Genomic DNA, 12,474 nt, shown 5'->3' on the forward strand with positions numbered 1-12,474 from the left:
ACTTTTGGGACTTTAGCATATTTGTATGTTAATACTTATGCTGTCTACGTTTATATTGGTAAACAAATTGATTGCGACACTTCTTAGAGCATTTTTTAAGTTGTGGTATTGCTTCTTTTTCTTCAGTTAAAGATCTGACCAATTATTCCACCACTGCCTGAAACACATCGCAAAGAGGAAGTGGGAAATGCTTTATGTGGTCCGTCAAGTGGGGTTTGAAAGGATTCATCCTATTAAGACCCACTTAATATTTACATTGTCTAAAATTGTGGGTAAATTCGTTATATAGGACACACACATGCGCGCACAAAATCTGAGAGACAGGATTGGCTGAAAGCTTGTCACCATTTCTCAGGACGCGATACGATTGGCTGTATCAGTATCGAGAGTGTGACGTCACTTGGATGCGCCGAACTCTAGTTTCCAAAGTTTTTTTTTTTTATGAGGCGCTATGGACAGCTGATAGGCAAAAAAGTGAGTTTCTGTCGTATTAGCCGCCAAAATAACAGGTAAGCGATGGACTCATCGATGATGACACCGGTAATAAATCATTGTTCTGCGCTCCATTTTTAGGAACAGTCACCCTCTTTGCTAAGCACCTCAGCTTCTCAGCTTCAGAGAACACATCACTTCAGGCGCTACTGTTGCTAGCCCATGTGTAGCCTCGAGGCTAAAGTAACCTCTCGTCACCAGCTGACGGAGTGGATAAACACCTTTTATATATATTATTTGATTAACATTAAGCCACGAGCCCGTTTTCAGCTGAAATAACGGCGGTTAACTGCCCGAGCATTCATGCTAGCTTCATTTCAGTTAGCTTCATCGTTAGCACGGTTTCCTTAGATGTAAACACTGGCACGCCCACCTTCCTCTCGCTGCGGCACTTTTGACGTGTTTTGATTTATTCCTTGAGATAATTAAAAAGATAACTGAATGTGGTTTTAAGAGAAAGTGGGACATGGTGTGGAAGTTGGACGTGTTTTACTTTGCCCTCACTCCATCATCCAACGTCACTGAACGACGTCCCTAATCAGAAGCAACCGGATACATTGATCGTTACAATCAATGCATAGAGGGGTCGTTACAATCAATGCATTGAGTGTGTGTGTGTGAGAGAGAGAGAGAGTGTGTGTTCTGGGGTTGGTCATCTGTTTCGTCTTGCAAATACATGTTTCACTGGCACATGAGTTGACCTCATCCTCTTATCTTTTTATTAATTCTGTGTTTTGATGTTTTATTTGGCAAACAGCATGTCAAACATGAAACAAACACTTACACGGATAATGTCAGGGGAACAGAGTACGGACATAAATCATAAATCAGTTAATACAAATGTCAGACAAGGTACAAAGATTGAAGGTTTTAATAGCTTTTCTTAAAGAAATGCAGCAAAGAACAACGTCGCATATAATTACCTCACATCGGGGTTATAAACATGCAGTGCTGATAAATTCATTATTAATGATTGTGAATGAAAATGTACAATAATAGCGGTAAACCTCATAATGCACTGTAGACATTAACATATATGGATAGAGTGAAAATGAAGCTGTACAAATACATAAATGCAGTATAAATGTATAGCTTGTTAGTAGTCTTGTTAGCTTGTTGATTGTGCAAAGTTAGTTGTACCTTTTTTAAATAATGTATATGTTCAGAAGAAACCATTTGTTGTTTTGTCGGGTTAGTTGATCGATGGAAAAATATCGCCAAACATTCCCTAGTTTCAGCTTCTCGATTGTGAGGATTTGCTCATTTTCTTTGTCTAGATTTTGTCACATGTCACACTAGGCCAGGAAACACTGATGGCCAATTTTCTGACATTTTATAGAACAAATAATGAATCCCTTCATTGAGGAAATCCCTGTTAGTTTGCTTTAACAAAAGCCCATTTAGGTAAGTTGGTAAACAAATATAATCATGTTGTAACTTTCAACAGACACGTAGACATCTTACATGTAAATGTCCCCTCAAACTATTTTAGTTTCAGACCCACCAGTTCTGAAGCTGACCATAGTACTCCGCTGTGTATTGGCAGTATTCAAATGCTGAATTTAACAGCATGAGAAGCCTTTTCCTTTTGTTGAATGCTTCTCTGTCCTTTGCGTTTATTGATCTAAAATACATTGTTGTGCTTTTCTTCCCTCAGTCAACAAACAGCAAACATTGCTGCTGAACTTGTGGTAATGTGCCATTGCCCCCCCCCCCCCTCCTATTGTCCCATTTTTTCTTCTTCATTCAGATGGATGACATCAACGTACTACACCACAGATGCCTCCTGAATCTGAGACGTCGAATCAGAGACATTGGGGATGGGCGCCCTGCACAGGAACGATACATGAGGCTGCAGAAGGATGGAGACACGCTCAGGTCCGCCTTACAATGCACGGCTGTCCGATGCTTCTGTGTTATACTGTGTTTGACTTCCTCTGCCGACTCATTGGCGGCCTTTTTAATTTTGGAGTGGCAAAACTTGTTTGTGGTATTTTGGGTTTATTACACATTTCAGAATGTTTTCTCTCTTGTGTAGATCTTGCCTAACAAGATATTAGACGGACATGTTTTCTTCTTTTATAATCATTCGTATGGACCGTGTGTTTCTGTTCATTTAAAGGGCTCAGAATGAAGTGACGTTTTAGCATGTTGCTATGCATCAACATGCTGACCACACCGTACTATAGAAGTATAGTAGAGAGGTGAACAGACGCCCTGAAGTAAAAATCTATATGTGATTAACTTAACAAGGTCTGTATCTGCTTTGCTACAACAGATCAGACCTGTATTCCTAGCTAGGAGATATTTTGTTCGTAGTACCCATCTCAAAACTTTGAATGTGTGTGTTTGGGTGAAAGAATAGGGTGTTAGTATGACTGACTAACAACGGTGGTGGACGGAAGACCGATAGCTTGAGGGGCATAGTTTGTGTTCGCATTTGTTTTGTCTTCCGCATTAATAAACCTAAACAAGTCTACTGCCGACCACAGAAACACTGTCAGTGGAGGCTTGTTTCTAGGTCAGCATAACATGACAGGCACAGTATTCTTCTCAAACATCTACACTATCCCAACTGCAAAAAAATGTAATTAGTTTGAGGTGAGCTTAGTTTCTTGTTTGACTGTAAAGCCTCAGAGATCCACACTGTACCTACATACCATGCAACTATTTCTAAAAGTGTGAATGTGATTTCTTATTCTGAAGGTGGCATTTGATCTAGCTGCTTAATACTGTGTGAAACACTCAATACATTTCATTCCTCAAAGCTTCAGAAGCTTCAGGAAAATCTTTTTGTCCTTGCACAAAACATCCCTTCCCTTATATAAAGCTGGTGGACATCATATGTTATAAAACAGTAATAACACAATAACCATGTGCATGTCATTTGATACATCTTCTAATCTTCATGCTAAAGAGCAGCTCTACATCATTTAATTGTAACTGTTGATAACGGGAACATATTCTCGTTTCTGTTGCACGTCTGCTGCATTTGGTTATACAGATGGTGCCTCGACAATCTTCCGATGAGAAGATGAGGTTGTTCTTCAACATGTGTTTCTGAGAATTTGGACCTATTAGAAGTCACCTATTGTCAACCTGTCGTTTCTTCTCTTTAGTTACCAAGGGAACTCTGAGGAGGTGGGTTGCTATGTGGCAGGCCATCCTTTATCAAAGGGAAACTGCTACTTTGAGGTAAGGCTCATTGATGCTGATGCTGTAAGTTAGCGTCTAACGTTGTTATTGTAGCTGATCTGCAAGACCAGACCGTCTGAAATATGTTGTTTACAACTGTTGCTTTTTGTTTATCCACTTTCTTTTGGATATGTGGTAGTCATTTAGAAAATAACTGTTTTCATCCTTCATTTTGAAATGCTGGGGTGGGGGATTATTCACAATGTGATAGGCTTACCACATACCATCGTCCCTGTGTGTGTGTGTGTGTGTGTGCCCAAGATCGCTTTACCATCCAGCCAGCAATTGTATCCCCTGGAATCCCATTGCTGACAATTTTTCTCAACTTCATATTAAATTCTGAGTGCCCCCCCCCCCCCTACAGTCCCAGTTCACCACTACCTCAAGAATGTCCGAGCTGCATTGGAATGAGGGAGAGGGTGTGTGGGTTAGGTGGTATCTTTGAGCACAGAGATTACTCTAGCACACACTGTTTTTCTGCAGACGGGCGAGCAGACTGGCAGCAGGAGAAACTATCGGACATTTATGAAGCAAATCTGTATCAGACCGTTATAATGGTTCTTTTACAGAAGAGTGTGAGGCAAAACTTTTATTTTTTGGGGTGATTTAGCACAGGAAAGTTTCAAGAGTTAGTCATAAATAAGGCGTCGAGGGCTGCAGTGTGTTATTTATGAGCCAGCGTGTTTGTCGATGGTGCGCGTCAGAGCAGGCCTTGTGACGTGTGTTTATGAGACGACAGGTGAGGCGGACGTACTTCCTCGTCTGGGTTTTTTTTTTTTTAGGCGTCAGAAGGAAACGTTAGGGCTGTGCATTATCCGGCGAAACCTGCGTCATTCTGCTGAGCTGCAAATAGAGCCAGACGGGACTCTGCAGCATCGGCGTAAATGATTTACTTCTTCCACTGTTCTTTTCAGATTTTTTTTTTTCCTTTTTTTTTGAGACGAGAAGCATCACTTTAGACGTATGTTCAAACATTTCAGATCTGCTTCAGCGAGATTATAAACAGGTTGACAATGTGCTTTGACATTATTTATCGTGGCTGATGTGAGGTGTGCCAGATGTGACCGTTTTCATTAAATGTGATGTCAAATTCTCATCTGACCTCCAGATCACTCCCTCTCCTTCTCCAGCAAGCAACTCTTAACGATAACAGCGTTCACGTTTAAATGAGAATCACATTTGGAGCCTGATATATATTTTGCTGTGGTCATCACCCAGAGTTTTTATATTCTATATTATTCTCCACCGTGTGACGCACATGCTGTCAGTTTTCCCAGATATCCATAAAAACTTTTGGAGCGTTTATGCTGATAAAGGTCAGGCTCTATCCTCGTGTTTTTTCTTGTTCTGCTCCCATAAGGAATCCATTTCAGCTCTGTCACTACTGCTGCACATCTCCAGGTTTATCATCTGTTCGAGCTGAACATCTGCAGCATTAATAGATTGATTTGAGAAATAAATCCTATCGACATAACTTAACGGCACATTCCTGCTCTTTCCTCGTCTCACATGTTTTTGTGACTTTCATCCAAATCCTTCAGACACACAAGGTTTGTTAACAGTTTACATGTTGCAGTGAGGACTTGCCAAGGCCAATAACGGCTGACTAGCCAGCTGTTAGAGAACAATTTAACTACTTAATACTTCATCTACACTCTCTTGTCAGTGTAGGAAAGAACATTGCTATCGCCAGGTAATCATTCACACTGATTCAGCAGATTTTGTAATGTGCTGATGATTTCACAACAACAGAAAGGAGAGAACAGGCTTGTGCTGTGCTGGGATTTTTAAATGCTACAAAAGCTATTTTCAACCATTATGAATTTGGTAACACCAGCGATATTAAAGCCAGCACTGATGTGTTTCATCAAAAGTACAGTCATGTCATTTAGTTTAGAGCTAAAAAAAAAAAAACACGTTTGTGTGTGCAGTTAATCTTTAAGTGCCGGACTGAAAAGTTTGGTTTCACATGTGTCGTCATGCAGGAGCAGCGATTTGGGGGTCTGGGCTGAAGAGGGAGGTAGAGAAGGAGGGAGGCAGATACGTGGGGGAAGAGGAGAAAGAAATCCAAGGAGCGATGAAGAGTAAGAAAAACTAGATTTTACTTCAGCGATAACAAAGGCAGACTCACACCGGGCGGGGCTGTTGTCCTGTGTTTGCCTGCTTCACCTCTCACCTAATTCTGCTCGGTAGTGTGTGTCGTTTAGCTCTGATTGGGCTTCACTGGCAGGCTGGTGTTATGTCAGAGGAGAGGAGGTTATTGTTGTTACTGTGGCTAGTATCACAGGAAACAGTATTATCACCATAATCATCAAACTCTCCTGCAGTTACTCCACACCATGGTTCTCTTGGATTTAATTAAACACAACAAGCTGAACAGTGAACCGTGTACTGCCGCTTTGTCGGACACAAAAAAAATCACCAGATCGCTTGTTTTTCAACTTAAGACAGCTGCATGTAAATGACTTTAAGTACATCACAGTGTCAGTGGACTTTCACAGCTAACCCTTTAGTTTGGTTCGGTTAAAAATGAACTGAAAAGAACCAAGACCACAGGTTTTTATGATAGCAGATATGTGATTTTAGCATTTCAACATCTTAACTACTAAACTACTAATAAATCCATGTGAAAGCAATCCTATAATTGATCCATACAAGGCCATGAATATAACCTATTTATGCAAATCAACACGTCAGCGCAGGTATTTTCCCTGATCGATAGGTCAAAAGCTGCTCTGCTCGTATCCTCCGTGTAGTCTACGTCGTCTGTTCATTAAGTCCATTAAAACGTGTGTGTCAGTGATCCCGTAGCAATGTGCCTCTTGGTCTCTCCGATGTTCTCATCCCTGAGTGCACAAAGGGGCTTTTGTACAGTCCTGTCTCTACCTGTTAGTCATTATTCATCACAACATGCGGCCAATTTGCACTCTTATAATATTAATAATGCTTATAATTTGCTATTTCTTTGTGAGCTTTGCAACACTGATTTGAATGTAGTTTGACATACATGTTTACTTGCCCCTGTACAAACAGTTTTATCTGTCTTTTATCTAACAAAGAACATTACTCGTCATGTTTTATCCGCCTTGCTGTCAAACGTGCGGCAAACTGCGCGATACGTTAGCGCTTTGTCCTCTCTTAACGCCGGCCAACTAAACTCCCGTTTTCAGGATAATTGGAATGATTGATTGCTCTTCAGCTTATAAACTTTGTTTGTTCTCGTGAGTGCACGAAGAAAATGAAATGGGTCAAGTTTATTTTATTTAGAGAGAACATTCAAATAGAACACAAGTTCAACAAAGTTCTGTACAATGTTATAACACAAATACAATACATAAGAAGGCCCACTCCTTAGCTACTTCCATCACCCGGACAAAATACAGTGTTGCTAGATTTACTAGCCCGACATGGCATTTTACTTGCCCAGGGGAATCTGGCAAGCCCTACCGTGGAGCCCTGGTATCAGCACTTTACTCTGTATACCCGCAAAGGGGGTCAGACTCTGTGGATTTGGGAGAGACGACCACACAGACTGAGGTCAAAGAAAGGCATTTTCTAGTTGGGGGGCTTATTTTCCTGAGTCTAGCTTTTCATTAAAGGTGAAGTTTCCCACAATATATGACCTGTGCTTTGGCTCTCGGCTGTAAATTCATGCTTTTTTTGTTGTTGTAAAAAGCTTGTCATGTAACCCACATAGGTGAGTAAGATCTATAAAGGTCTGCTCCAAGTGTGGCAGTCATTTCAACTCACTAATTTGTGCCTCAGTTGTAGTTAAAGTGTTCTGTCTCTCTGTCTCTCTCTCGTTCTCTCTCTCTCTCTCTCTTTCTCTCTCTCTCTAGGTGACAATAGCGGACACAGGGGTGAGGGGTACCATTGCTGTGGGCCTGGTGCCTAAATTCTACAGGCTGGACCACCAGCCTGGCTGGCTGCCATACTCTGTAGCTTACCATGCTGACAACGGCAAGTAAGTCAAACCACACTTTTATCTATTCGCTACGGTGCAGCGCTGGTTTCTTGCATGCTTTGAGAAAATGGATTGTGGTCAGTCGAGGCTCCGTCCACACATAACTGCCGTCTCTTTGCATTTTTCCCCAGCATAAAGCTGGTTGGTCACAGAAATAGAACTTTTGGCCAAATGATATGCATAATTATTTGTAGGGCTTTGACTTTCAAGTACTTTCTATACAGATTCATTTTGAGTAATTATTTAGTTCATAAATATCAGTGTTTCCCACAGGATTTTGCGAGACTATGATGGGTTGACATCAGACCGTCTAGGGGTCTCCGTGGGGCATGCTCCCCCAGAAGATCATCTTTTACATTTTAAAGTTAAATGCATGAAATTAGTGCACTTTGAGAGCAGAATGAATGGACTAGATCTATGAAGAACAACATTATTTTGCTCTTGTTACATTTAGGCTTCTCAAATACTGTTTTTGAAGTACTTAACTTCAGTATTTCCATTTAGTTTTTTAAATAAAAAAATACTTGTACTCCACTAGACCTCAGAGGTAAATATTAAACCTTTAACTTCACTATATTTACTTGATAATATTAGTTACTAGATGGGCTACTTTGCAGATTCAGATTCTCCAATTGATATAAAATATTCATCCGCTAATAAACCATCATGTTTTATTAAGTAGTATATATAGTCTAATTATTAAGTATGTAAAGTAATTTTCCGAATTAGCTCCACATTTACCAGCTGCAACACAAAGTGACGAACACATTAATGCATCAATAACAATAATCCAATGATGGAGGCCACTCTTAAGTTCATTTTGATGCCAATACTTTGGTACTAAAGTAACATTTTGAATGCAGTTTATTACTTGTAACAGAGTATCTTTACATGGTGCTAATAAACAGTTTAATCTCAAACACATTTGTTGTGTGAATAAATGTGAATGGTGATGACACGGCCAAAAGAAACTTGCAGGAGAGAACACAGAAGTGACCGAATGAGTTATTGCTGTCTGTTATGAAAATGATAATGATCGCATGGTTCTTCTTTTTGCCTTAACTAGCTTTAATGTTATGAAGATTTCTATCTCTTCCCTCTTCCTAGGTTATACAATGGCAACCCTGTTGGACAGCAATTTGGGCCAAAGTGTGCTCGTGGCGACCGCATCGGCTGTGGAATACACTCAGAAAATATTGAAGCAGGATTTACGATAGTCTTTTTCACCAAAAATGGCAATAAGGTAGGTGTTTTTTTAATCCGAATTCTATCGTGCTTTGTTTCAAGCATGCAGCAGCAACTGTCTGTACGCATAATGTCGTCTCCTCACGTCCCTCTCTCGTGCAGGTGGGCTCAGTGGAGGTTCCTGTTTCTGCAGAGGGGCTGTTCCCCGCTGTGGGGATGCACTCCATGGGGGAGGAGGTGAAGGTTGACCTGCAGGCAGAGTGGTTCCTGGAGGAAGATGAAAGTATGATGATGGTGGACAGCCATGAAGATGACTGGGGTCGGCTTTTTGACGTCAGGGTTAGTGGCACGGTAAGAAGTAAAAAAAAAAAAAGAAAAGGCCCCTGTTGTTTTTCTCATGGTTAAAGGAACAGAGATACTTGTCTAGTTGAGTTAAGTGCAAATATTGCAAGCGTTTCGAGTATTCAGAGTATTGCTCACATCACTCAGCAGCCACAAGTTTTAAATTGCCAAAGTGAGCTGGCTGTTCCAGGTAGGATTGCAAGTAACAGTTATTTCAATCATCAAAGTTTTTTTAGGGCTTGATTACATTACCAGAGCTTAAAGTGAACTCAATTCTGACCAGTAGCCAAACAAACTACAAACCTTTCATTCATGTTTTATTAATTTTTCAGGCTACCACTTTAATATCAAGTATTGTATATAATCTTTGTAATATTATCAGTTCACTTCATGATTTATCACTTAAACACTATTTTCAGAAATAATGGTTTAGCACACTAGTATATAAGTGGTTATGTGCGTTCTCTGTTGTGTTTAGCACAGAGACCCTGTACATGAAACCTAACACATCTCGCATATATATACATATATATATACATACATATATATATATATATATACATAGTGCGTTGTCTTTTGAATGGGAAAGATTACAGATTGGCTCTCTTGCGTGGTTGCTGCCAGTTCCCCGTGTTTGTTTTGTGCTTTTAGAAGATCCTTCAACTGCCTGTTCTTCAGCAAATCCCTCTTTGTTGACAACTGTACTTGATGCCAGAAAGGCCGTGAGCTGCTATTGCTGCTCGCTCTCTCTCTCGCAGAGCGAATTAAAGAATGTAAAAATGTTCGGGTATATAATTAAAGCAAGATAATGTACAGTGGTGCTATCGAAGGCTGAACTATAAACCTATGAACCAGTGGCAAATGTTCACGGTCACCTTCTTTATGAGAACAATGATTTATGAAAAAAAAAAAAAAAAATGTTTTGCCTGGAAAATGTGCATCACTTGAAGGTCTAGTTAACTCAAGTTCGTTTAAAGTAACATTTTAGTCTTTTTGTTTTATTTTGCTTTAGTCAAGATTTAGTCAGCGGTTTCTGTTCCAGTCTTATTCTAGTTCATGTTTTTGTTATAATTTTCTCAGATAGTTTCACAAACCTGTTGTGGATTTTGCTGAAGGATATTTCTCCTGGCTGTAAACCTTCCAATGAGGCGTTAGCATCAACTTGAACTATGTGTTTATGCATCCAGGCTGAGAATGTGTTTCACAACATGTCGTTATTGGTTATCACACACTGATAATGTTTCGGCTTCACGTTTCACTCACAACAGAATTGTTCTAACTGCGTCGTTAACTTCACCCTTTGACTATTACTTTTAATGAATAATGTGCGTTGAATGTGGCTCCGCAGCATTGGAATATGTGAGTAAACACACACGTTGACGAGTGCTTTACTATTGGCTTGTATATCCTTTTTTTGGCACCAGAAATGACAGTATTGTAGAGCTCCCCCCTTAATTCCTCAAATTTGGCTTTCTGGAGAGCTCGTGTCTCATTCAGTGGAGCTCCTCGTAACTCCCCCGTATTTCTGAACCCTGTTGACTGATATTTGGCCTTGTCGGTGTTTTGGGCCAGACGGGGAGAGTTCAGGTTCATGGCTGTTTGCTCGGACGCTGTTGTGAGCCACTCGAATGGAATTCACTGTTGGCAACAACTGTGTCATCAGTGGTATCACAATACTGTATTCCCACCACTTTACAGTAGTGAAACTGTGGCACCTTTGTTCTGTGTGAAGGTGTGAGCTCCCCCCCCCCACCACCCTCCCCCCAACTTCAAAACCACAAAACTACAGGCAGGTCTCTCATTGACACCGGAGCGATCGAGGACAGATTATGTGTGGTTCCCGTATGCGGTTATGTGATAAACATGTCCGTCCGCGGTGGTACACAATCATCTGACACACACACACACACACACACACACACACACACACACACACACACACACACACACACACACACATACACATACATAGAGAGAGAGAGAGACCATCATCTTTCCTGAAAGCAGACAGAGATCATAAAAGCAGAGAGCTGTGGGTGAGAAGGATGATTCAACCAGCTGTCTCGCTCTCCGTCTGTCTGTCTGTCTCTCCCTTCTTCTGTTTTTCTGGACCGAGGAGTGGCAATGGCACAAACTGTGTTGGTGGAGCCAAGTGCCTGGCGGTCCACCAGGTTGTAAAAATTCAATAAGTGGAGTAACGGGACTCTGAGGAATCTTTTACTCTTTCTCATGTTATTGGAGGTTTTCACAGCTGGGGTGCCGGGCAGCATGCTCTGCTCAGCAGTGATTTATTTCCTCTCCCTTTCATTTGAGTTTTCTCTCATGCTACCATCCAATATGCGGTCGTATATTGTCAGGGTTTAAGCGGGAGATAATAGTCCAACTGATAAGGCTGTCAAGTTATGACAAGTACAAGGATTTAGTGTAGACACTGAAGACGGGGGAAGGGTGTGGGACAACAGTAACAGTAGCTGCTTCCTGGAACGACAGAGAAAGTTTGAGCAACAACAGATAGAAAATCAAACTGTGGCAGAGGAAATGAAAAGAAGGGAGGAGGAGAAGTAAAGGGAAAGAAAAGGTTTTTTTTGAAGGCTAGGAGCCTTTGAGTAGCAGGATTAATATGAGGTAAGATTGTGCTTTAAGGGCAGAACATGTCAGGCTCAAGGTGGTCTCACTTAATCTCTTTTGGGGTTTTGACTTCTAATTCATTTCATTTTGTGGTTTGAACCAAAAACTGTCTCAAGTTTTCCAAGTGTCTACTTTGGATCTTTGAACACAGCACTCTCCTTTCCTTGTTTCTCCTCCTCTATCCTCGTCTCCTCTCTTCTCTCCTTGTCTCTCCTCTCCTCTCTTCACTTCTCTCATTTTTCTCCTGTCCCCTCTTCTCCTTGTTTCTACCCCATTGTCTCCTCTCCTCTCTTCTCCCCTCAGTTCTCTTCTTCTATCTTGTTTCCCCTCCTATTCTCCTCTCCTATCCTTGTTTCTCCTCTTCTCTCCTTGTTTCTACCCTTCTTTCATTGTCTCCTCTCCTCTCTTCTCCCCTCAGTTCTCTTCTTCTATCTTGTCTCCCCTCCTATTCTCCTCTCCTATTCTTGTTTCTCCTCTTCTATCCTAGTTCATCTCCTTCTATCATTGTGTCCTCTCTCTTCTCCTCATTTCTCCTCTTCTATCCTCGTTTCCCCTCTTTTCTCCTTGTTTCTCCTCTCCTTTCATCTCCTAGTTTCTCTCCTTCTATCACTGTGTCCTCTCTCCTCCTCTATACGTGTCTGCCTTCCTCTATTCTCTTCCCTTTGGTC

The 12,474-nt window shown here is 41.1% G+C and overlaps 1 protein-coding gene across 2 annotated transcripts in view; it reads left to right on the top strand.

Moving 5' to 3' along the window:
• Positions 1 to 416: 416 nt before the first annotated feature.
• The window catches only part of LOC306704811 (SPRY domain-containing protein 3-like), a 43,647-nt gene continuing 31,589 nt past the window's right edge, over positions 417 to 12,474 (top strand). For both annotated transcript variants that reach the window (XR_013767321.1, XM_079171335.1), the window contains exons 1-6: positions 417 to 509; positions 2,243 to 2,370; positions 3,612 to 3,687; positions 7,527 to 7,651; positions 8,759 to 8,894; positions 8,999 to 9,187. Coding sequence is in view for 1 of the 2 variants with exons in the window: in XM_079171335.1 (XP_079027461.1) it covers positions 2,243 to 2,370; positions 3,612 to 3,687; positions 7,527 to 7,651; positions 8,759 to 8,894; positions 8,999 to 9,187 (654 nt within the window). In the remaining variant the exon portion in view is untranslated. The remainder of the gene's footprint in view (positions 510 to 2,242; positions 2,371 to 3,611; positions 3,688 to 7,526; positions 7,652 to 8,758; positions 8,895 to 8,998; positions 9,188 to 12,474) is intronic.

This window comes from Pholis gunnellus (assembly GCF_910591455.1).
Source record: "Pholis gunnellus genome assembly, chromosome: 2".
Classification (NCBI taxonomy): domain Eukaryota; kingdom Metazoa; phylum Chordata; class Actinopteri; order Perciformes; family Pholidae; genus Pholis; species Pholis gunnellus.